We start from the raw sequence: 23034 nt of genomic DNA, 5'->3' as shown, positions 1-23034 counted from the left end.
TAGTTGAAGAGATTTTGAGTGTCAATGTTTAACTTTAACCACTACCTTTATGACCTGTTGATTGGATCGGTGAACTGAGTGCAAATGGTGTCAATTCATTAATGTTTGCTGTTGTGCCGTCATAACGCACGGGCATTATACTATCATAGTGATGTTTATTGTTCTGTATCTATGTTTTATACTAATTTGTAACTCTTGTGGTAACGCACGGGCACCTACCTAGTATTTAAAGACAAAAGCAGGCAGTGAAGCGAAACAGACTCAGCAACTAACGCATAATGGCTGACATAAGCCGTAACAAAGTCAACGGCTAAAGAAGTCCTTCATCCTAATGGCATAGCAGCCTCCTGCATTTGATTATTCACACGCATGTGCTTCGTCAACTCGCCACACGCATCACTTAATAATGACGCATGCTAGGCAACTGTGGTTAATCACTCTATTATTTTTTTATTTATCACATATTAGTTCGAAAATAAACTGATGAACGATAATTATTCGAGAAGTGAGGTAGTACTATAGAGCAGAGACTCTCACTGTTGAGTCAAGTTCTCAAGTCACATATCCCTGAAATTAAAGATGCTCTAGTTCACTCGACTTTCAGGTCAACTAGCATGGCAGCCTCCTCCGTTTGATTGTTCACAACAGCATGTGCTCCGTCACCTTACACCACTCAATGATGCATGCCTGATAGACAATTATATCCAGGCTTATATGGAGACCAACACCTCCTTATATATAGAGAGAGGGGAGGGGTACCTTCATATACACACACGACAGAGCCAAGCTGATCTCATGCAATTCCATCAGAGGTAAATTCTTACAGCCACTCAGCTAATTGAATCCTTGTCCGCGATCCGAATTCCATACTGTTCATCTCACATGTGTGTGTGTGTGTACGCTACCTTTCATGATCAGGCGAAGGGACGCTGTAGATGCTTGAGCAGTGCTAATGGCGGAGGCGGTGGGTTCGGCGCTCGTCCAAGGCGCCGTCAGCCAAATCCTATCCAACCTGATCGACGGGCACGAGGAGGAGAGAGGAGAGAAGTCCAAGGACGACACCGAGACCAACCTGGAGCGGCTAGAGATGGCGCACATCAGGCTGGGGGCAGCGCTGGAGACGTCCGAGAGGTGGCGCGGGGTCACGGCCGACAACGCGTCGCTGCTGCGCTGGCGGAGGAACCTGAAGCGCGCGGCCCGGGAGTGCGACGCCATGCTCCACGAGTGCAAGCGCAGGGTCCTGGAGGACGAGGCGACGGAGCGGGAGGCGAGTCGCGGTCGCCTGGCCTTCCCCAGACGGGCGGCGCGCGCGGCCAGGGCGCTCGTCTCCTCCGCCCTCGGCCTCAACAACCTGCAGCCGAGCAGGGCCGCCGTGCGGAGGTTCGAGTGGTACGCGGACGGCGCGGGCGAGTTCCTGCGGTTCGTGGAGCTCGGCTGCTGCGCGCCGCGCTGCCGCGTGCCCTCCGCCGCCGACGCTTTCGTCCGGAACCTCGCCGCGGGGAGGAAGCTGCAGCACGTGGTGGAGCTGGGGGACCGGTGCACGTTCTTCCTGCTGTGGCTGCCGTTTTTCATCAGTGATCCTCCGGCGGAGGAGCGCGGGGTCGAGGTGGTCCTGTTCTTCATCCAGAAAGACGGCCTGGCGCCCCAGAACAGCTTCTACTTCAGCGTCACCCTGCAGCTCTCGGAGAGCACGGACGTTCTCGGGGTCGCCGTCGAATGCCTGGACCTGTACACGCCGCTTTTCGGGTCTAGAGTCGAGACGGTCAGGAACATGCTCACGCGGCTGCCTGCGCAGGACTTGTCGTGCTCGTGGGCGCCGTTTCTTGATTCGCGCCAGAAAAGGCACTGGGAGAACCTCCATTCCTGTGTCTCTCAGTGGCATCGCCCAGACCCGTCGTGCTGCAGGCAGCACGAGCTTCACTGTGGTAGTAGCAGCAACACAAGCACGCCGCCAGACGTCTCTCTGCTAGCGTCGGTCATCGGAGTGCACCTGCAGTGCCAGGTCGCGTTGCAGGATGAGGGCTCCCTGCAGTACCTGACAGCCGGCCTGCTGTTTGCGCCGCACGCTGGCTCTTCACAGGACCTGCGTCCGGCTGCGGACGACGACAGCGCATCATCAGCCGTGGTGGTGAGCCACCACAGCAGCGACGACGAGCACCGTCGCGCGCACGCAGGCGTCACCTTGGCCCAGGTGGAAGAGGTCACGCTGCCCATGGCCGTCGACTACTTCCGCCGGTACGCGGACGCGCCGGTCTACCGGATGCTGTGGAAGGCGAGGCATGGCGCCGCGTACATTCAGGTCGCGAAGGCGGCGTCAGGCACGGAGACGCAGAGCGCGCGGCGGGGCGGTAGCAGGGCAAGAAGCGCGGCGATGCGACGGCGGCAGGAGGAGGAGGAGCCGTACGTGATCCCTCACTTCCTCAGCCTGTGGGCCGCGCACGCGCCCAGCCGGCTGCAAGGCTCCATCGCGAGGTGGATGCGGAAGGAGAAGGAGAACCGGCTTGCACCTTCGCAGATGCGCCTCGAGTTCTAGGTCATTTTGCAAACCTGTATGCACTCATGCTTGCATATATAATCAGTAAACTGGTCGTTATGCCTCTTCCGGTCTTCCCCTCTAAAAATTCTTCGGGTATCACAGGTTTACTGGTTAGACCATATATTCTTTTTATTTATGAACTATGCACATGCTGTTGATTAATTAACGCTAATCGTGGAACTTAGCTCGGTCAAGAACAAAATGGCAAACCCCCCCCCCCCCCCCCCCCCCCCCCCCCCCCGGGAAATGAAAGAGGAGGAGGATGGCTTGGGTCCGTCTGACCAACTGACCCGCCAGAGGCCTACAGGTCTCCTACAGGGTGAAAACGGTATTTAGACCAAGACAAATAGCCCATATAGACCCACATTTGCAGCCACAACGAGCCCAACCTGGAACCCGTTGCGGCAAGCCCTCATACAGATACAGTCATAGTGCCTGTTTGTTTCGGATTCTGGCAGCTTCTGGCCACCAAAAGCTGTTGTGTACTGCCAAACGCTCAGCTTTTCAGCCAGCTTCTATAAAATTTGTTGGGACAAAAATCATCCAAAATTAACATAAACACATAATCGGTTGAGTCGTTGTAATAGTAGGAATCCGTTACTTTCTAGATCCTGAGCCCTATGAACAACTTTATCTTCCTCCACACATAATCGTAATGATACTCAGATTCTTTCTATAGCCAGATTCTCCCCACAGCCAGATTTTCAGAAAAGCTCGTCAGAAAAAAGCTGAACCAAACAGGCCCATTACCCTCCTGAGATTTCGCGCTCCGTTCACCCAAAATTTCCCCATCTCCGACCTCCCCCTTCCTCTCCCCCTGCCGCTCCCCGCGCCGAGAAGGAGAACCCCAGCCGCCGCGCAGCGCGCCGCCCATGGCCTCCTCGTCGGAGAACGCGGCTGTGCCGCCGGAGGAGGAGCCCCAGGCCCCGCCGCCGCCGGACACAGAGCCTACCGAGGCGGCGCCCGGCGAGGCGGAGGATGAGCCGCAAACCCTAGAGCGGGCGCAGGAGCTCTTCGACAGGGGTTCCAAGGCCATCGAGGATGAGGACTTCGTCGACGCCGTAGACTGTCTCAGCCGAGCGCTCGAGATCAGGTTAGGGTTTCCTTTCCCCTTCCCATTTCCCCCCTCTACCTCGGCGACATTAGCTGTGAAGCGACTCCGCGTGTCGGCAGAGTTCGGACCAATTGGCGGTTGGTACGGTGCTTTTTCTGTCCGGATCTGCTGGGTTTCGCATCAGTGCTTGTGTGGCTCGGTGATTCGGTCCAATAGGGTTTTAAGGGGTTATGTAGCAAAATGCTTAGCAGGAGTGTTTTCGTTTCGTCTCTGTCGTGGGTGAGATGTAGAGAGTCTGTCGTTGTCAGGGTCTCAGGGTTTTGTCGGATTTGGCTGCGAGCCCCGCTGTGGTTTGTACAGCAACACTTGGCCATGGGATGTCATCATGCGCAAACTGTGTTCGCCATTGGTTGCAAGTGTACTGTGGTATACAATGCTTAAGAAAAATGTGCTGTATGCCTGTGCTTATGCAAATATCTTGGAAGCCAACCAACAATGAACTAACTTAGGGACTTGTATCAGTAACTTGGTTGATAAAACCTCTGTATCTGTCAGTTTTCATTGTGCTGCTATTTCTCGTTTTACATTGCCTATTGTGGCCTGATGTAAGTTATGTTTATAACCTTTACAGTGGCACACTAACAATTTTGTGCACTCCTTGCCCACCAGGGCTTCACATTATGGAGAGCTCGCACCGGAGTGTGCCAGCACATACTTCAAATATGGATGTGCCCTGCTATACAAAGCTCAGGAGGAGAGTGATGTTTTGGGAAATGTTCCCAAGAGCTTGCCAAATGAAGACTCAGTGAAGAGTACAGCTACTAAAGATGACAGTGGAACCTCAAAGGTCTCTGGTACCGATGCGGAGGATGCTGCGTCATCAGAAAAAGTTGATGCTGAAGAAGGTATACACTTACCACATACATCTAGCAACGTTCATTGGATCACACTTTAATTCTGTGTCCCTTTATGATCTAATACCAAACACTAAGTTTGATCCCTTTCCTTGCTTTTTCTATATCTGCTAAACATTCTGTCGGGTACCATAATTAGGGGTACCCAGATCACAACCCTGAAATCCCTAGACGCTTGAGTAAGAAGGGAACATCAGCAAAACACGCTCCCGACATTACCAAGGCAAGGGATCAAATCCAAGTCACGCCTCGCCCGAGGCCAACCCTAGTCACGACTCGCCCAAGGCCACCCCCAAGCGGGAAACATAATCGTGACTCACCCGAGGCCAGCCTCGGGCGAGATGCACATTTCCGATTCGCCTGAGGGCGCCTCAGACGACGCTCAGGAGCTACCCGCTTTGGCTAACCACTCCGATTCCAGAACATGCATTTGTACGTTCACCTGCCCCGCTGAGGGCGCCAATGTCAACGAAGGACAACACGTCAACACGACTACGGTCTAATCTATGTTACCGCGCACGACGATGCACAGGGCGCGAATACCGGGCACTGTTTCCCTACTCCGACCATTGTTTCAACCACTCCGAGCGTGACCACATGTAAGGCCTCGGGAGAAATCTCCGCCTCGCCCGAGCTCGGCATTGGCCAACTACCCCAGCAGACGTGCATTAAATGCCACCTACCCTTCCGTGAATCTCACAGAGGACCATGCCAAGCACTGTGACAACTACAACTCGACATCTAGCCCATGTGCAAGCTGGGCTCGGGCACATGACCATTCTCTCGAGCTTAGCCTCGGCTCTCTACCCCATCAGAAGGATAGGCTACGGGGCTCGGACACGAGGACAAGGGTCATCCCGTCAGTCATGCCGCTACAGGGCTCGGACACGTCTCCTCTAACCACAACAACTGCGCACCAACCCTTGTACTCCTTGGTCTCCTCCTTGCGACTATAAAAAGAGGAACCCAGGGCCTTCTATGGGGGACATGACTTCATGGCACACAACCCTTCTCACCCCCTATATTGGCACTCAGCCTTAATCGTACTCAAGAGACTTGGGACACGCTCTCTCTCTCTCTCTCTCCTGCTTGGTTTCCAAAACACCGACACATTTACTTCTAATCAGTAATGTACTCCTGTGTTTTTGTAAAGTATTAGTTGAGTGGTAGAACTAATGTCTTGAATCGCTATCAGCATGCCATACGATTTCATTTCATTGAAGTGTTTTTAACAACATTTGTGCTATTTTAGTATTTGAGTAGGAGATAACATATATAGGTTTGCTTATACAATTATATGTTGATCATATTTCAAACTGCACTTGATTTGAGTGCTGGAAGGGTAGGTCTGGTACAGTGTTGGAGCTGTTTCACTGAGTCACCAGGTCCTGGGCTTGAAGCAGCCTCTCCACATTTGCGGGGAAAGGCTTGCCTCGTTTTATCCCTTCCCCAGACCACCCCACTCATGTGAAGGCTTCCGGCACTGGGTCTTCCACTTGTATATTGAATTATTGAGTGCTAAGTATGGGGTGTTACAACTCATGTTTTGCATTGCAATCAACATTCAGTTGGTTCATCAAAGTGGTTTGCTTTCTTGAACAAATTCTTCGTTGTCTTTGATAGGTAAGTTAGGTGATAACTGATTACTAGAAAATACTTTGAATGCTCATGTATTTTAAATGGGTCTGGTTTTATATATTTTCTTCCAGATTTGTATATTAAGTGTCCTCCGTACATGAAGAGATGCCGGGTTAATCATATATGTAACTTTGCTGCACTTGTGTCATTTAATTCTCATGCAACTAGCTGTTTAATCATTTTGCTTGCATGGGCTAACTTTTACTGAGATTCCAGTTTGCTGTTATTGCATTTTAGTAACTTATCACTTAGGCATATCTAATTGCTAGGCATATCACTTATGTACTTGTTTCTTTTAACTAGCAGTCCACTTCTAACAATACTCAGGCTGAATTAATATTGAGTAAAATGATGGTTATGTTCCATGTGTTTTTCTTTCTTACCGTGATAATTATTGATATAGTTCATTATTAGGTCACAACTCAAATGGCAAAAATCAGGAGAATGGGAATGGTGAAGTTGAGAAAGATGATGACGACGTCGACGATGATGAGAAGATGGGAGATGAAGAGGATAATGATTTGGATCTTTCTTGGAAAATGTTGGACATTGCTAGGGCAATAGTTGAGAAGAGCCAAGATAACACTATGGAGAAAGTAAAAATATATTCTGCTCTTGCTGAAGTGGCAACGGAAAGAGGTAGTCACAGTTACTTTGCGTCACACTCCAGCATTTTGAAATTTTTTTATTGGTGAGTGGTCTTAATACTCATGGCTAACTTTTAATTTCAGAGGACATGGACAACTCACTCAGTGACTATATGAAAGCTTTATCCATGTTGGAGCATTTGGTTGAGCCTGACCATCGTCGAGTTGTGGAATTGTATCCTCTTTGTCATAGTTACACTATTTTGTCTGCTAAAGAGAGATATTACAACCTGCAGTCAGAATTATATGACATTAGGATCATCAAATTGACTTGAATGTAATTCTTACGTCATATATAATGACTGGAGTCTGGAGGTAGTATTATTACATAAATAAGCATCTGCAACCTGGTCGTGCCTTGCTCTATTTTTCATGCCTTTATTTTATAGTTATTTGTAGCCTGATAAACTTATAATTTGGGTTGGTAAAGAATGCCTTTTTTATATTCAATAAATTAGTTCAGTTGTTTTGGTGGAATGCGTATCCATAACATTATTTACTTGAACGCACATGCTACTTTAGATGATATGATTGCTTCCCAGGGTCAGTTTGTTGATCTTCCTTTGTTATTTGCCTTAATCCAGTCTTAGAAACTTCCGCATTTGTTTGGTTTATGAACTAGTTTCCAAGATCGGAGAAGCAATTTCATACTGTGCAAAAGCAATTTCGCTATGCAAGTCACGCATACAGAGCCTGAAAAGTTCCAAGGATGCTTTGTTGGCTGGTATAGATGGTGATGCATCTGCTGCTGAAGCTGAAGGAGGCTCAGAAAAATCTGCCATTGAAAAAGAGCTAGAGCAGCTTACTAGCATATTGCCTGATCTTGAGAAGAAGGTAAACAGTTACAGATGCAATTTATTTTGCTTCATGTGCCTCTTACTGTATCAGTAATGAAGATGATTTATCTTAGCTCTAAGGGCCAATGACATCTCTAATTTGTTCTGCATTTAGCTTGAGGACCTGTCTGAAGCAAACCCAAGCGCTGACATGGATGAGATGGTGAAGGCAATCGTGTCCAGGGTAACTGATGTGATGCCAAAAGCTGCATCTTTTACTTCTTCCCAGATGGCAACCTCAAGCAATGGATTCGACTCCTCGGTTATGTCTACGGCAGCGACAACCGGAAGCTCTGGAAGCACCGTGACTGACCTTGGGGTTGTAGGCAGAGGCGTCAAACGAGCTAGCATCAAGCCGATCTCTGCTGAACCTGCTGCTAAGAAACCTGCACTTGATTCACCATCTCAACAAGGTGACAGCAGCATCAACTCTGAGGTTGTTCCTGCAACGCAGACTGGAGACGAGTCAGTATCTAAGTAAATTACAATTTCATTAGCCCTACTGTAATGTTAACTTGCTGGAACATATTAGCTGCTATGTAAACGCTTAAGAAGGGACTGCTGGGGCCATAGACTCATCGTGAGCTGACCATTGAAATGTTAAATTGCTGAGATCATCATGGCGGTAAATCATGTCTGCTATATCAAATATGCTTGGTGAGATGTGTACTTTCTGATTTTTTTGATGTATCTGACCGTAGTAGCCCATCACTTGCCTATCCACTGCTGTGGCTGTGCTACGATAGGACATTTCGTTTGTTACCATGATGTTGTCTTCTGAAATTCAGTATCTCTCGACCCTTCCACAAGGTACTCAGACTCAGCCTATTCAAGCCAACGTTTTGGAAGTTGGAACTGGGTGAAATCAAGACTTCAGCATCTGCGAGTTTTTTAGTTCTACGAATATGTGATGCCTTTTTTTTACCTATCAAAGATTGTGTAGAGAAGCACGTAACCGAGTTTATGATAGGTAACCGTAACATTAACAACTCGGCATACTTATTTATATATTGGTCATCTAAAGCATTTGAGCCATCTAGCTTTTCATATATTGCTAAGGTCGAGTGGAGGTTGAAAAAATTGTTTGACAACCTTTATGAAAATATATTTGTGAAAATTCTCAGACTTAAAGGTGGTAGTTGTTATATGAGGCAATATTTGTGGTTAGCATATTTTTAAATGTTTAAAAAACTGTTTTGAAACGGTTGAATTTGATGGCCAAAACCATGGATAAAAGATGACACCAAGCCACCTGATGAAGCAAGGTTTTACAAGCCTAGAAATGAATTAAACGTTCTTAACTTCTTCAACTTAACTTGAATGCACGTCATATGAATGACATGCCTCGCCTTTGACTAAGGTAAAATTAATTGTTCATAAGCATTCATATCTTAATAGCATACAATTAGTTCGTAGTCATTTATAAGTAATGAATTGCAAATAAAAGTAAATTTGATATTTATATCCTAGTACTACTATTTCTACGATTGATTATTTGTAGTGGCAGTATATAGCTTTTCCATGAATAAGTGAACTTAGCGTTTCAACTAAAATATGAGCTACTAAGTGTAGAATTAAAATTTGACAATATAACCACTGCAAAATATGTGAAAATGCTTAAAGTTGGTCAAATCGAGTTATATTCCTAAGGACCTAGTTTAATTCAAGATCTTTGGCTCAACGAATAAGCTAATCCATCTCATAGCATGCGCCTTTACAAACATCCAATGACCATGTTTAGCATAATTTTTGCTTGTTGCAAAAACAACTTATGTGAAAAGATAGTGAAGTACAACTTTTGATTATTACGTGCTTTTAGTTTATTATTATAAGAAATAACTGAATTGATAAGTTGTTGTGGTACAACTTCTACTTAAATCTACGGAGCTATAAAATAAGTTGTGCCTATATCAAGCTAGTCGCGGGTTCGTTAGTCAAAAAGCTTGACGGAGACCTTGGAATCCTCGCAGACTCTGAGGTGGCGTGCCAAGTCCTCCTTGTCCACGGGCTTGCCCTGGCAGTGCACACGCAGGGGCGGCGTGAGGTTGCACGGCTCCATGGACACGGCCCGCCGGCACGGCGGCTCCGGAACCTTGTGGCCGTCCGCTGTGAGCAGGATCGTCGGCCGGACGCCGGCGAGGCTGCTGCTCACGTACCCGAACGTGGACCTCCCGGACGTGAGGAGCTCCTCACAGAAGCTGAGCAGGTAGATCTCCGCAAGCGCTCTCTGGTTGTGCGCCATGTTGTCCGTCGCCTGCCGCTCCTCGTGCGACGGCTGGAACACGGCCACCCTCTCGCCGCCCTTCGCCGGGTGCTCGTAGTACCTCCTCCTCAGCCGCTCGTAGTAGTCGGCGTACAGAGATGCCACCAGGATGGCCGTGGAGTTGGAGCCATCCTCGCTGCTCGCCGCCGCCGCCGCCTCGTTGCCACCAGTAGCGTCGTCGTCGGTCTCTGGCAGTACGTGCTCCTGCCGCGAGCACGCGAGGATCTGGCTGTACATGTCGTCGACGGGGATGGAGCCGAAGCCGAACATCCTGATCTGCACGCCGATCCTCCGCTTCGCCGGAGCCAGGTACGAGCGGTAGTACGTGGTGGCCAGCCTCCACACGGGGTTGGTCGGGTGGAGGAGGTACCGGGACAGGAGGTGGCTCACGCTTTCCTTGGAGGGGAACAGCCGGCGCAGCTCGTCCTGGAACTCCGCCACCCCGTACAGCGATGGCGCGAAATAGAGGTCGCTGTACAGCAGCAGCCAGTTGACGTCGCGGAGCACTTGCTGGTGCTCGCCGCAGAAGAAGAGCGGGTCCTTGAGCTGCCACCCCAGGCTGAGGTACACGTACGGAGGCACGCCCAACGCCGTCGCGTTTGCGGCGGGCCCGACGGCCTTGGCGTCGAGGAGCCTCGTGTACGACCGCTCGATGCTCTGCCCCCGCGGGACCAGGTCGGGCACAGGGAAGTCCTCCACGGGGAGCCGCCACGTCGTGCCCGGGAACGGCTCGCAGAAGAGGTCGCCCGAGCCCGCGGCAGGCAGGGCGGCGAGGAAGACGCGGCCCGTCAGCAGCGCGTAGAGGAAGCCGCTCACCATGGACAGCATGCGGTTGCCGAGGCCGTCGAAGGGGAGCCACACCACGTAGGTGCACTCCAGTCCCTCGGCGCTGCGGCCGGACCGGAGCTGCTCGACGGCCTTGGCGTAGAGCGGCGTGCCCGGCGCGCACCGCCTGTGCCGGGCCTCGTAGGCGCGCAGCTTGCTCTGGAGGTGCGCCGACGCCGCGTACGGGAAGTGCTTGTAGTACCGCCACGCCTCGTACCGGCTCCGGCACGCCCGCCGGTCCATGCCGGCTGGGAGTAGCCCGCCGAACAGCTCGTCGCGGCCACGGGGAGCGTCCGTGGTAAGCCCTGGAGCTGGAAGGGGTAAGGGGAGGCGCTACACCTACACAGTGCTAGCAATATAGCATACACAGCACGTGACAAAAATGACAAGGACACGAGTAACCGACCGAACCTGCTGTTCCATTGGTCGTGTCTGTCAGCTTGGCCTTGGCGACATCGATCTGCAGCCAGGGCATCGACGACGCGCTCTCTCGGCCGAGGACGAAGCACGCGAGGAGCAGGCCGCCGACGAGCAAAGCCCCGCGGCTGCACCCCGCCTTCTCCCTCCCCAGCCACGGCTCCGGCGCCGCCGCCGCCGCCTTCAGATCGTCGTCCACTGGCTTTGACACCATGCGTGCAGCGCCGCTCGCCATCTCCATCGATCGCCTCCGTGCCGTGCGGCGTGCGCGCGTGGCCGACGACGACGCATTTAATGGATTGGATACGCGGCTGCATGCGTGTACCGGAAGAGTTGTGTAAGCTGGAGATGGAGTTCACGTCGGTGATTGCACGCGAACGTGGGAGACTGAGGCCATGGGGCCGTGCGGTGGTTTGCGGCTCCTGTACTTTACTTGAACAGTAATTTTCCGTGCTAACTTTATGGAACAACTCAAAAAATTAGAAAAAAACTAGAAAAAACAATAATTTCAAAAGCCAAAAGTCTAAAATTAACAACAAAAAAACACACCAAATGGTCTTATGTTGTTGATATTAACTACTCTCTCCGTTATTTTTTATTTGCCGCAGTTCAGTTTAAAAATGAACTAGCGAGCGATAAATATTCGAGACAGAAGTAAGACATAACAAATATACTTAAAAACTAAATCATTGAGCTTAGCACTCCAAATGTCGCAATTGTTTTAAAAGCATCTAAATGCGGGCACAAGAATCTAATTCTTAAATATCTTGGGAAAATATTGTCTTTTGCTTCATTGTCTCAGCACTTCAACATATCTGCCAAGAGTTGGATCCTCAGTTCATTCCTATCTAGCCCATGAATTATGGCAATACTAATACCATTGTCACAAAAAGTAGATAACATAATGATTCTTATACTCACCAAATATGTATAATAAAAACAGCTAAAAATGTGCGTCAAGAGTTGGTTTAATATGAATCACAATAAACTGTTAGTGCATATATAACCTCATTAAATAAAGAATGTCTTGAGGGGTCTATAGGGGGAGGGGGGAGTTATTCACGAAGAGTCGTCTCTTCGTAATTTTCTATATATATTCTGTCTTTTAACTGTATTTATAATTTATAAAGTTAGAATTATATCATATAATATCTTAGTTGTTCCTAATAATTAGAAAACCAAACCAAAAATTCAGGGCTATACATGGTCTTATGAATTTCACTAGCATCATCGTTGAATTGAATTCATGGCATTGTGGTTCATGTACTACAGATTCAGAATTTATTTGGTTCGGTGTATAACTTGCCACATTTTATATAACTTTTATGCTTAAGATTAACGACTAACCTTATCTAAAGTGTGACACAGTTAGCCACAAACTAAACAACACTTCAATTCCTGGTCAAAATGACCACGTACGCACGTCAACCTGGTGTGCTTCGGGCGCAGCGCAGGAATAGGCCGATCGAACATCCGGCGTTGACCGGCTTGGATGCTGAGTGTTGACGAAGGCAGTGATGCATGCCTTTTTCAAACTGAAGCAACTGATCGGCAGCTCAGCAGAGAGCATATATATATATATATATATATATATATTTGCACTTTAGATCATACTATTTAGTATTTACAACGTAAAGTTTAAAATGCTATTTATTATTTACAACATAAAGTTTAAAATAGTGAGTGATACAGAATGTGGCATATAGAAACTCTTAGTAATCCAGCACCGAAATGCATGACTGGCAAATACGTTCCATGATTTTAAGCTTGTAATCTGGCAACTTGATGCCAATGCTACCAGCCCACCACGGGCGCCGTGGGAGATTGAGGATGCGAGATTTGTTCTTACCAGCCCACCACGGGCACCGATGCATATATGCAAGTCTAGATAAGTCTATTAAGGGTTAATTCAGTTAGCTCTCAGTGTATATGGATTGAGTGAGATTGGATGTGTTTAAATCTCAAACAAGCCAATCTTCTTCTTAATTTTTTCCAATCTCATCTAATCCATGGGTAACGGGATTAACCGAACAAGGCCTAACCAGTCACAAAAAATGGTGGCAAAGCTTTTACAACAATCATAATTACGATGAGGTAAGTGGTGTGGAGCTAGATATAAAGACACTGGACTATAAATGACAAACTGTGTCTAACGATTCACCCTAAGATATGACCCATTTAATAGCGCCACATCACGGCACGATATAATTTAAAGTGTACCCATGTCGTGTCTAGCCCATCTTCTCGGCTCATGGTACCGACCTGGTCGCACGATTTTTTCTTTATTTTAGGATTATTAGAATGTAAATTTGTAGTACATATCCTTTATATATAGCACAAATCAACAAGTGATGCAAATCTCTTATTGTGTTATCAAGCACATTATTACAGATAAAAATAACATTATGCATTGAAATATTTTATACATTATTCGCTCTCTACAACAAAAGGTAAAAAAAATATCCGTATCCGTATTGTGTCCGAATTTTATATCTGTCACTTGATAATATATATAACAAAATTAAGGTTTACCTTTACGAGAATTTACAATAATAATGCTAAAAACAATAATACAAAATTGTATAGCGGATTTTATATCCTAATTATTCATAATCAAAGAAGAAAAAGGGCAAAAGATCGATATCTCCGTTGTCATCTTAAACAGTGAAAAATAGTGTTTAGGATACGGACGTATACACGATCAGGAGGTGAATCCATCTTAGTTCTGCTTCGATCATCCAGCCCGGTAGCACGAAAATGTGTGATCGTGGTTGGCTGGCCCAACAAGCCGTAGCCAGGCTCGGCCCCCCGTGAATGCAGCAGGCCTTTATTACATCAAAAAAAAAATGCAAGAAGAAAACTTTCAAAGTAATTTTACCAAGCTTAGTAACTTTAAAGGCAATTTAACAAACTTTTAATAGACACACACACACACATTATTTGTGTGGGTAAGTAAATAACCTGTGAAAATATAGCAACTGTGTAGCAGTCCTAGGGGATTATTAGCCTTTTTTTATCAGATCCATAGTGTACACGTCTTTAGATATGAACATAATTTTTTTAAAAAAGATTGTGAACACGGGCTCGGGTGGGCCCCGGAAGGCGCATGCTGCATGCATGCACGTCGCCACGTACGCGAGGGACGTGTCGTGGGCCGGGCCGACTGCCTACGCTGCGCTGCCCGCCATCGCTGATTATTACTGGTGGTGGGTACATCACATGCACGCACACATGTTTCGCGAGCGCGTTATCGGGTAGGGCACACTCCTGGATTTGATTTAAATGTCATGTCCAGGGATTAATTTTGTATTACTGTAAAGCAGCTCCATGATTGCAGGCGGTACACTGTGCCCCGCTGCAGCTTTCTTCTTCTTGTGATCCTAGCTGGGACACGTAGGCTGCCGCCAGTGTCTTGTTGAAACGCACAGCAGAGGGAGGGTCCCGGCCACCGGTCAGGCGTCGTTTCAAGCGCCTGATCTTTGCTCGTCGCGGCGCTTTGTATACATACTCGTCATGCCTACATGGTGTTAATTTAGTATATAATTGTTATTATATCATATCTACAAAGCTTCTCGTTGCGTCCAATTAAAAAAATATACTATATCCCATATGTGAACTAACCATCGCGTAGTTCGTTCTGTTTTGGAGCGATCGACTGCAGGCTCGCACCAAAAAGGTTAGATTAGCTGCTGGTGATCTAAAGTTCTAAGCGGAATCTAAGCTTACACTACCATAATATGTACAGTATATAGCAGAAGATGGTCACCATGTTGGCGGCAGTAGCTGCTATGGAATGGTGGATGTAAGATTGAACTAAAATAGGGGCTGATTTACATAGTTATCATTGGTTAAAGCAATAGAAACAAGCAGAGGGGCTCATTTTTCTCTATTCCTCTTCCTCTTCCCTTCTTCTCTAACATTCACATCTTTCTTTAATATAGAGTGAGGGACTAATTTTTCTCAATTCTTCTTTCTCCTTTTTCCTTCACAGCTTTAGGAGGCTGAAGCCCTAGCCCTAGGGTTGGAAATAAATGTCTAGAAATCCAAATTATCCGTATTCGTATTCGTTAAAACTGCTAATATGGATATTTGTATCCGTATTTGATTTCAATGTGGATGTCAAATGGGTATACCGAATTCAATCTATAGTAGTTTTCTCTTTCCGATTCTATATTCGTATTCGAAAAAAACCATGAAACATCTGATACTATCTGTATCCGTGAAAAAAATATGTTCCATAAAACCATTTAAAACTTAATTTTATCACTAATTAACAATTACAAATGATTTTAAGTTTAATAATATACTAGAAAATGATATATATATATATATCATTTTAAATATAAAAAATATTTATATAATAAATAAAAAAATATATCAACCTTATATTTCTAGTGACATTCAATAATAAAATTCAATAGGTTCCACAAACATTCATTTATAACTCTCCACTTTATGTATATAAGAACATATATCAACGAAGTTCAATAAACATTCAACTATAACTTTCTACTTTACAATATATAGATAAATGTTTTCATGTTTTCATTTAAGTTTTGGTACACACATTTATATAGGACATTCATTTATTTTAGAACGGAAATTTTGTTTTTCTTGGTACATTTACTATTTTATATCAAGTTTAGTTTACTTGTATTTGTATAAATATCACTTATTAAATATCACGTGTTGTTATTTACCTAATGTTACATGATTCGATAGCTTAAAATATTATTTATACAATTTTGTTGACTTGATAGGGAGGATCACGAGAGATCTATTTTAATTTAAGGTTATTTTGACTATCTATAAACTTGTATTTAAATAAAAATCCACATATACATATGTTAAATTTCAGGGTGTGATGTTTGAGTTGAATTGAGTAAATATCCGAATAAGAATTCGGATTCGACTATCCGTTTTGTATTCGTATCCGGATGTAGACTAAAATATGGTAAATTGTGACATTCGAATTCATATTTATGCGTATTCGATCCGTTTTCACCCCTACCTAGCCCCCCTTCAGATCTGCTCTGTCGCTATGCTACTGCTACAATATGTAACATAATATTGTAAGAGCAAGTATAATGGTTGGAGGTAAGAGCATCTCCAAGAGTTCCTCAGGAAATGACTCCTTAAAATCAGTTTTAATGGACATCTAAATAATTAGTGGGGATAGATTTTTATCATTTCTCCAACAGATCTTTTAAAGCGGCATATTGTTTCTGGGTAGCCCGAAAACCCCCCTCATTTATAGCTACAAATTAGGGAGTTTTAAGGGTTATGAAAAAAAGTTGAGAGCGCGTTAGGGGAACTGTTAGAGTCACGTTTTTTTGTTCTTCCAAAAAAATGATTTAGGGGAGATTTCTAGTGAGCTAAATACTAGTTTGGAAGAGAGAAAAGAGGAGAGAGAAAGTGAGTAGAAATGGGCTACAACCTAACATGCAGCTTATACACGAAAAACTAAAAAAATCTGAAAGAGACGGGTAACCATTATACATATCGGCTTTATTATTGCTCTCCAGTCTCCGCTACTCGGGCTGAGCTGCATACGCGTGCGTATCCTGTCTACCACGGCACCAAGCCGCGGCAGTAAATAAAAGGGTAGTAATAATAATAAAGTAAATAAACAATGACGACAAAACGGTAACAATAATAAATAAGCGACATCTGGGGAGCAAGCAAACGATCCCGGGGTCCACGCAGGTCAGCTGGCGTGGCCCCAGCGGCACGCCAGCCTGTCATGCTCCCGTCCCTTCCCTTCCCTTCCCTTCTTCTCCAAGTCCAAGTCCAAGCCAGCAGCTGCAGCCTGCAGCTAGGCGACAAGCCACTCTGCACCGCTCGCCTATAAAACCAGCCGCCTCCACACCGCCATGTCATTCATTCCATTCCCCCCATTCGACGCCAGCCGCGGCAACCGCCACACGGACGGCCATCTCAACCGCCACACTAGCTACAAGCGAGCTTTCCAAATCCCGCGGACGGGACACCAATGGGGCTGTGCATGTCGCGCGGCGAGACCACGCCGACGCGGGCGGCCCCGCCGCCCAGCAAGGACACGGCGCTGGTGCTGATGCCGAGCGGCGAGATGCGGGAGTACCCGCCGCACACGGCCACGGCCGCGCGGGTGCTGCAGGACGCCTCCGCCTCCGCCTCCGCAGACTGGTTCCTGTGCGACGCGGACAGGGTGGGGTTCGAGGGCCCCGTCCCGGCGCTGGGCGGCGCGGAGGCGCTGCGCGCGGGGCAGATCTACTTCGTGCTCCCGGCCGCCGCGCGCCGCCGCGGCCTGCGGCGCGAGGACGTCGCGGCGCTCGCCGTCCGGGCCTCCGCCGCGCTCTCCGCTCGCCACTCCTGCGCGCGCGGCAAGCGGAGCAGGCGCTGCGGCGCCGTCGCGCCCCTCGTCTTCGCGCCGCCTCCTCCGCCGGAGGATGAGGAGGAGGAGCACGGGCGGTGGGAGACATTCGTCGCGGCGCGCAAGGCTCCTCCGGTGCGCCGGCACTCGCGTCCGACCTCACGGCGATCCCGGAGTGCGAGATGGCGAGTGAGTAGCGAGGGCTCAGACTGGCGGGGATGATGGAACAGTCACTTGGCCGTGTGTTGCCAAGACTTGGACTCTTCTGGAAGCAGAGGACGCTGGCCATGTTCAGCGCCAAAAACGAACGAAGGAAACGCGACACCAATCCGCACCATGTTTGTACACGCACGCTTTTTTTTTCAGAAATACAAATGGTGAACCGTACCTTGAAGTGAAGTGAACTCGGCGGCGCCAATGATGAAATGCGATAAGGGTTCGACGTCCAGGCAGAAACTTTATTGGGCCGTAGTGGGCCAAGTGAATTCGTGGGCTGCGACCCAGTTCTTCTGAACCTGTAAGTAAGGATTCAGGATTGAGGACGTGAAAGTATTGGGCTGAGCTCGCGTTCTTCCTTCGTCTGAATTCCTGCCACCGCTGTCATGCATGCACTGCTGCTGCTGCTCTACTACACCAATGGCAATGGAATCGTGCACAAGAGATACCACCAATGGAGCCTGGCTAGCCGATGCTTTCATGGCCGTCTTCACCAACCCTAGCTCCTGCACGCGACGCGACTAAGGGCCTGTTTGGTTCGGCTTTTTTCTGACCAGCTTTTCTGAAAATCTGGCTGTGGAGAGAATCTGGCTGTGGGGAAAATCTGAGTATCATTACGATTACGTGTGGAGTAAGATAAAGTTGTTCATAGGGCTCAGGATTTAGAAAGTGACGGATTCCTACTATTACAACGACTCAACCGATTATGTGTTTAGGTTGATTTTTGATGGTTTTTGCCTCCAACGAATTTTATAGAAGCTGACTGGAAAGCTAAGCGTTTGATAGTCCGCAGCAGCTTTTGGTGGCCAGAAGCTGCCAGAAGCCGAAACAAACAGGCACGGAGTAACAGCAGCAGCAGCAGTAGATACTGTGTGCATGCATACGTACGTACGGATGCATCGATTTCCATCGATGGCGGCAGTGCTAATTACAGAACATAACAGTGTTCAAACAAAACTCTGCCAGCGTTCAAAACAGTAAAGATTGCCAAGAAATAGCTGCCCCAACAGTAAAAATCACGCAGGAAGGTTGATTTCTGCGCCAAGAAATCAGAACGGGTTGTCACATCACATCGATCCCAAAAGCATTACAACAACAGAGAGGAACAAACTCCAGCGTCTCCTAACTCAAAGTCTCCTACTACTACTACTGAAACTTGAAAGAAACTGCATCGCGTGGACTCTTGTCATTTCCAGACAACGACCGCTGGACGACGGTCAGTGCCGCCGCGACGACGACGACCACGAGGAGCTCCCACTCCCAGGCTGCTCGGCGTACGGCCTGACGAAGGTCCTCCTCCACCACACCTCGAACGCCCGCTGCAGGTTGGGGCACCCGTCGCCTCCGGCCCTGAGGAACCTGCCCAGCCACGCCAGCAGCACGGCCTGCTGCTCCTCCAGCGGCAGCGTCAGGACGGCCTGCCCGATGCCGTCCTCCACCGCGGCGCGGTCGAACCAGCGGCACCCGTGCTGCAGCCACCTGTAGTCGTCCATCAGCGGCGGCAGCCACACGTCCAGCAGCCGCCGCCGCGTCTCCCTGGACGGCAGCGCCTCACCCTTCCCGACCGCCACCAGCAGCCTCGCGGTCACGCAGCTCACCAGGTGCCGGTGCATCACCGGTATCCTGGGGTGCAGCTCCGCGGCCAGCTCCGTCTGGCTCGCCCAGATGGCCGTCAGCTCGTCGGCCGCGTGCCGCTCCGACAGGATCTCCGCTAGCCAGAGAAGGTTGTCCGCCTCCAGACCGATCTTTCTGAACGCCTGCTCTTTGCTGCCTGCAGACGACGATTCTTCTTCGCCCGCGAGCTCGTCTGCACCGGCAGCTTGGCGAGACAGCGCCAGCAGGGAATCCAGGCAGTTCTGGAAACACCCGTACAAGGTCGTGATACAGGACGAGTCTGCTGAAGAACCATTGGCGCTGCTGCCGTTGCTGCTTTCCTTGAACAGCTTCAGGACCAGAGACTTCATCTCGCGCCGGCCTCTGTCCTCGCTGCTCTTCAGCACCAGCTCAATGATGTGCGCAAGGGTGTCGTTCGGCGGATTTGTGAGGGTGTCAGATGTCACTCTCCTTAGCAAGGGGTTAGCCCTGTGATCCTCGCCGTGCAGCTGCCGTATGGACGACACCACGTTCTCCTCCTCGTCGCCGACCCAAGGAACCGCTTCCAGGTAGTCTAAACATGATGTGATGCATGCACGGAAGCCTAGTGATTCTGCGACCTATAGAGAGAACAAAACGTAAAAAAAAAATGCATACGTTAAAAACGAAAAGGAAGTTAAATTTGCTTTGCAATGTCCAGCTGATCGTTCGTAAATAATTTGCAAAAAAATAAAAAAAAAACAAATATTTTCAGACAGTCATGCTCTAGATCAGATTCAGAGAAATGAGACTGGGCAGCCTACCTAATTTGTGACAGACCAACTATGCATCAACAAAATTTCAAGATGATTTCAGATAAGTTGTAGAATATGCATATTTTGTCACAGTCTGTTGCAGGGTGAGCGTACCATAGTAATGTGAGAAAATATGAACAGTAGCCCCAAAATGCGATAGCATGAAATAGACATAGAAACATATTCAGCTGGATCTAATCAGGACCACAATTTTGCAAGATTGTAGTTCCAGTAAACAATGTGTGAGTCAGTAAAGTTTCAGTTAGCATACAGGGCATTAAAATTTGTGGTTTCAAATCACTAAAAGACCCTAAATTTGGTGATATGCAAGTTTAAGCTTAGTAATTGTTTTGAACCACCACAGTTCACGCATGCTTCAAATGTTCAGCATTTGTCAATAATACAGATTAGAATATGCATACACACAAATGTATATAGCATGCGAAGACATTGGCAACAAGAAAAAAAACAAACAAAAAATATCAAATTAGTAAACTGCGGTAGGAGAAACCTTCAAGATTCGCAGAACTCGTGGAACATTTTGCTTGATAAGCCTCTGCTTGACATCCTTGCAGTACATCAACCCAACAGTCTCGACATAAATCTCCACATCCTCACAATCTGGCACCTCAATGCATGACACCGGAGACTGCCTCGAGATTCTATCGGCAAAAAAGGTACTATTTTCAGCAAGAATGCTCTTGTGAACAATCATCTTCACAGCTACCCCTTCCATGCCATGCAGCACAACCTTCAGATCACTTGTGCCGAGCTGCCCAAACCCGACCGAGATCTTATGCTGCTTTGGCCGTTTCTCAGGTGCCGGTGCAGGTACTACCTTTGGCGGATCAGGGGCAGCAACAGCATTTGCTGGAGGGCACACTTGCTCATCTGAATGGGTTCTGGACCTAGTAGGAGTGGACTGTGCTCTCTTCTCTGAAGAAATGGTTGGCACCCTCTGAACCGAGGATGCCTTCGATGGTGCAGGGGATGCTCCCCCTCTAGGCCTGCCCTGCTGGTTTGGGCTCTTCGCTGTCTTCTGAAGCGCGGCCTGTGATGGGCAGCACCAGAATCCTTCCGGGGTGACGGCAATGGGCACATTTCTGACCCTTGGTGGCTGGCCATCCAGCCTACCGATCTTGAACTCTGCCATGACTATCTTATGAAAAAGCCTGTATGTTCCTTCAGAGATGGCTAACTGGATGGGGGTGTTTGGCCTTCAGAGGATTGCTCAGTTGTGTGCTGTGAACGGTTCTAATCTGCACACCTGAAGGACAAGGGTCGAAATGTTTAGTTCGGACTTCAAGCAAACGACTAAATTAGGAATTTAGGATACACTGTGTATAGCGAAGAATGCCAATTAAGAAACAAGAAAGCATTGCAGCGCTCAGGTTCTCCAAATTTCCTAGCGCTCAATAATTGGTAAGCCTGCATGCAACCTTTGTACAGACAAAAAATAGTTCTGATCTCTATTCAAACCATAGCAAGTAAGCAAATTGGAATCAGGAGCACGGGAAACGGTATAGAAGTGTAAAACAACTAGTATAACCACAAGAACAGGAACCAACAATTTGCTGAACCTCACTATTGAACTGAATGGACACAGAAGCAAACCAAAAGCTACTCTAAATTACAGTGTCACATTCCCCGCCTCTTCCAATCTTGCAAACTAAGGCACCAAATCAAAACCAGGAACTGCTAGAACATCACATGACTACCACATAAAAGTAAGAAAGAAGAAAGAAGAATAGTTTGGATCTCTACATTTCCTACCGGTCAGTAATTAATTGGAGCCCGCAACCTTTGAACAAACCAGAATAGTCTGGATCTCTGTTCAAACCCTAGCAAGTTAGCATGTTCGAAGCAAGGGCACCGCAAGCAGTAAAAACAATTACTAGAACAACAAGAACATGAACCAACAACATACTGAACCTCACTCTAGACCGGGCACAAATGCTCAAAGGCATCACATCAAATTGGCACAAAACCTAACCGCAGGGCACCCTGAATTACAGTCCCACATTCCCCACCCCCTCTCTTGGAATTGGAAATCAAGGCACCCTGCCTGGATCACAGCCCCACGTTCCCCGCCCCCCTCACTTCCAAATGAAGGCACCAAGACAAAACCGAAGAAGTAGTCAAACATCACATAGCTAGCACACAGACAAAATCGAAGGGAACAGGAAGTAACGAAGGCGGACACGAAGCACCGTTACGTTGGGACGAAGCTGGCCAGGAGTTACCTCTCTCGCATCACATTCCGGCTCGGCTCCAATCAATCAAGGAAACGAGAGGTGGCTTCACTCACAGCTGCACCACTCCTTTCTTCCCTCCCTCCCTCCCTGCACTAGTCCACTCCCTGGAGAGCTGGCGGGGGGCAAGCGAGGAGGAGAGCGGGAAAGAGAAAGCCAAGAGGACACAGCACAGAGGCGTGGACAGGTAAGCTAGCTAGCTAGCTAGGCGCGGGCATGAACGCGTCCACTCCATCTCCACCACCACCTGCACCTCCTTTAACCCATCAGCAATCAGTAGTGCACCCCCTTTAGCCCGCTAGCACACCGCGGCCGCCATTATGCCGCCTCCCCACCCCCAGCACCTCCTCCTCAAGATCCCATCTTTTGTTTTTCTTTCTCGCCTCCCCTCCCTTTGGGCCTTTCCCGTCGCGTGCTGCGGCAGGAGCGAGCAGGGGCTACTGGTGGCCGTGTTGCATCGCCATCGTAGCAGGGCAGCAACAGGGGGCCAGGGGACTGTAGAAGCAAGCAGCAGCAGCGGCGGCGGCAGAGATGCAGAGTACGGGGCGCGTCGCTTCCGGCGTCTTGCTCCCTCGACTGGGCTCGGCGCAGCTGGAGATGCCCCTCTCGGTCCTCATCCAACGATACTCACACCCGTCACTCGGATTCGCCTGTCTCCTTCGGCTCGGCCACGCCGCTGCGAATGGTGATTCACACA

At 48.2% G+C, this 23034-nt stretch overlaps 5 protein-coding genes across 6 annotated transcripts; 3 read left to right on the top strand and 2 right to left on the bottom strand.

Annotated features, from left to right (window-relative positions):
- The first annotated feature begins 752 nt into the window (after positions 1-752).
- LOC111590900 (uncharacterized) lies at positions 753-2674 on the top strand. The gene is made up of 2 exons (XM_023301801.2): positions 753-812; positions 919-2674. Exon 2 carries the CDS (start codon positions 953-955, stop codon positions 2531-2533), a length of 1581 nt encoding a protein of 526 aa, XP_023157569.1. The 5' UTR covers positions 753-812; positions 919-952; the 3' UTR covers positions 2534-2674.
- A 637-nt stretch (positions 2675-3311) lies between these two features.
- On the top strand, positions 3312-8284 carry LOC101027138 (TPR domain containing protein). Its single transcript, NM_001279620.2, has 6 exons — positions 3312-3629; positions 4260-4495; positions 6557-6781; positions 6874-6964; positions 7380-7623; positions 7741-8284. The coding sequence occupies exons 1-6, from the start codon at positions 3409-3411 to the stop codon at positions 8104-8106; spliced, it is 1383 nt and encodes a 460-aa protein (NP_001266549.2). The 5' UTR covers positions 3312-3408; the 3' UTR covers positions 8107-8284.
- Positions 8285-9302: 1018 nt separating this feature from the next.
- Positions 9303-11473, bottom strand: LOC103648302 (probable fucosyltransferase 8). Of its 2 annotated transcripts, none has more exons than XM_020549407.3 (2): positions 11125-11473; positions 9303-11024 (listed from the first exon to the last, which is right to left on the bottom strand). In XM_020549407.3, the coding sequence occupies exons 1-2, from the start codon at positions 11369-11371 to the stop codon at positions 9556-9558; spliced, it is 1716 nt and encodes a 571-aa protein (XP_020404996.1). In that variant the 5' UTR covers positions 11372-11473; the 3' UTR covers positions 9303-9555. The 2 variants fall into 2 exon arrangements, with proteins under 2 accessions (XP_020404996.1, XP_008671019.1); XM_008672797.4 differs by having other exon boundaries at positions 9303-11018; positions 11125-11470.
- A 5535-nt stretch (positions 11474-17008) lies between these two features.
- Positions 17009-17845, top strand: LOC100279081 (uncharacterized). Its single transcript, NM_001152131.2, has one exon. The coding sequence runs from the start codon at positions 17123-17125 to the stop codon at positions 17702-17704; it is 582 nt and encodes a 193-aa protein (NP_001145603.2). The 5' UTR covers positions 17009-17122; the 3' UTR covers positions 17705-17845.
- Positions 17846-18684: 839 nt separating this feature from the next.
- Positions 18685-22491, bottom strand: LOC100381793 (uncharacterized). The gene is made up of 3 exons (NM_001174591.1): positions 22329-22491; positions 20597-21352; positions 18685-19911 (listed from the first exon to the last, which is right to left on the bottom strand). Exons 2-3 carry the CDS (start codon positions 21236-21238, stop codon positions 18916-18918), a joined length of 1638 nt encoding a protein of 545 aa, NP_001168062.1. The 5' UTR covers positions 21239-21352; positions 22329-22491; the 3' UTR covers positions 18685-18915.
- Between the last annotated feature and the right edge of the window lie 543 nt (positions 22492-23034).

This window comes from Zea mays, chromosome 2 (genome assembly GCF_902167145.1).
Source record: "Zea mays cultivar B73 chromosome 2, Zm-B73-REFERENCE-NAM-5.0, whole genome shotgun sequence".
Classification (NCBI taxonomy): Eukaryota; Viridiplantae; Streptophyta; class Magnoliopsida; order Poales; family Poaceae; genus Zea; species Zea mays.
Note: the sequence above shows the minus strand (reverse complement) of the source record. Positions and strands in the feature narration are given on the sequence as shown.

Excerpts from the sequence above, each read along its gene's own strand:
- LOC111590900 (XM_023301801.2), top strand. The coding sequence starts at position 953 with ATGGCGGAGGCGGTGGGTTCGGCGCTCGTCCAAGGCGCCGTCAGCCAA.
- LOC101027138 (NM_001279620.2), top strand. The coding sequence starts at position 3,409 with ATGGCCTCCTCGTCGGAGAACGCGGCTGTGCCGCCGGAGGAGGAGCCC. Across the intron at positions 3,630-4,259 it reads AGCCGAGCGCTCGAGATCAG|GGCTTCACATTATGGAGAGC; the intron begins GTTAGGGTTTCC and ends CTTGCCCACCAG. Across the intron at positions 7,624-7,740 it reads TGCCTGATCTTGAGAAGAAG|CTTGAGGACCTGTCTGAAGC; the intron begins GTAAACAGTTAC and ends TTCTGCATTTAG.
- LOC103648302 (XM_020549407.3), bottom strand. The coding sequence starts at position 11,371 with ATGGAGATGGCGAGCGGCGCTGCACGCATGGTGTCAAAGCCAGTGGAC. Across the intron at positions 11,025-11,124 it reads CACGACCAATGGAACAGCAG|CTCCAGGGCTTACCACGGAC; the intron begins GTTCGGTCGGTT and ends TACCCCTTCCAG.
- LOC100279081 (NM_001152131.2), top strand. The coding sequence starts at position 17,123 with ATGGGGCTGTGCATGTCGCGCGGCGAGACCACGCCGACGCGGGCGGCC.
- LOC100381793 (NM_001174591.1), bottom strand. The coding sequence starts at position 21,238 with ATGGCAGAGTTCAAGATCGGTAGGCTGGATGGCCAGCCACCAAGGGTC. Across the intron at positions 19,912-20,596 it reads GAGTTCTGCGAATCTTGAAG|GTCGCAGAATCACTAGGCTT; the intron begins GTTTCTCCTACC and ends TTCTCTCTATAG.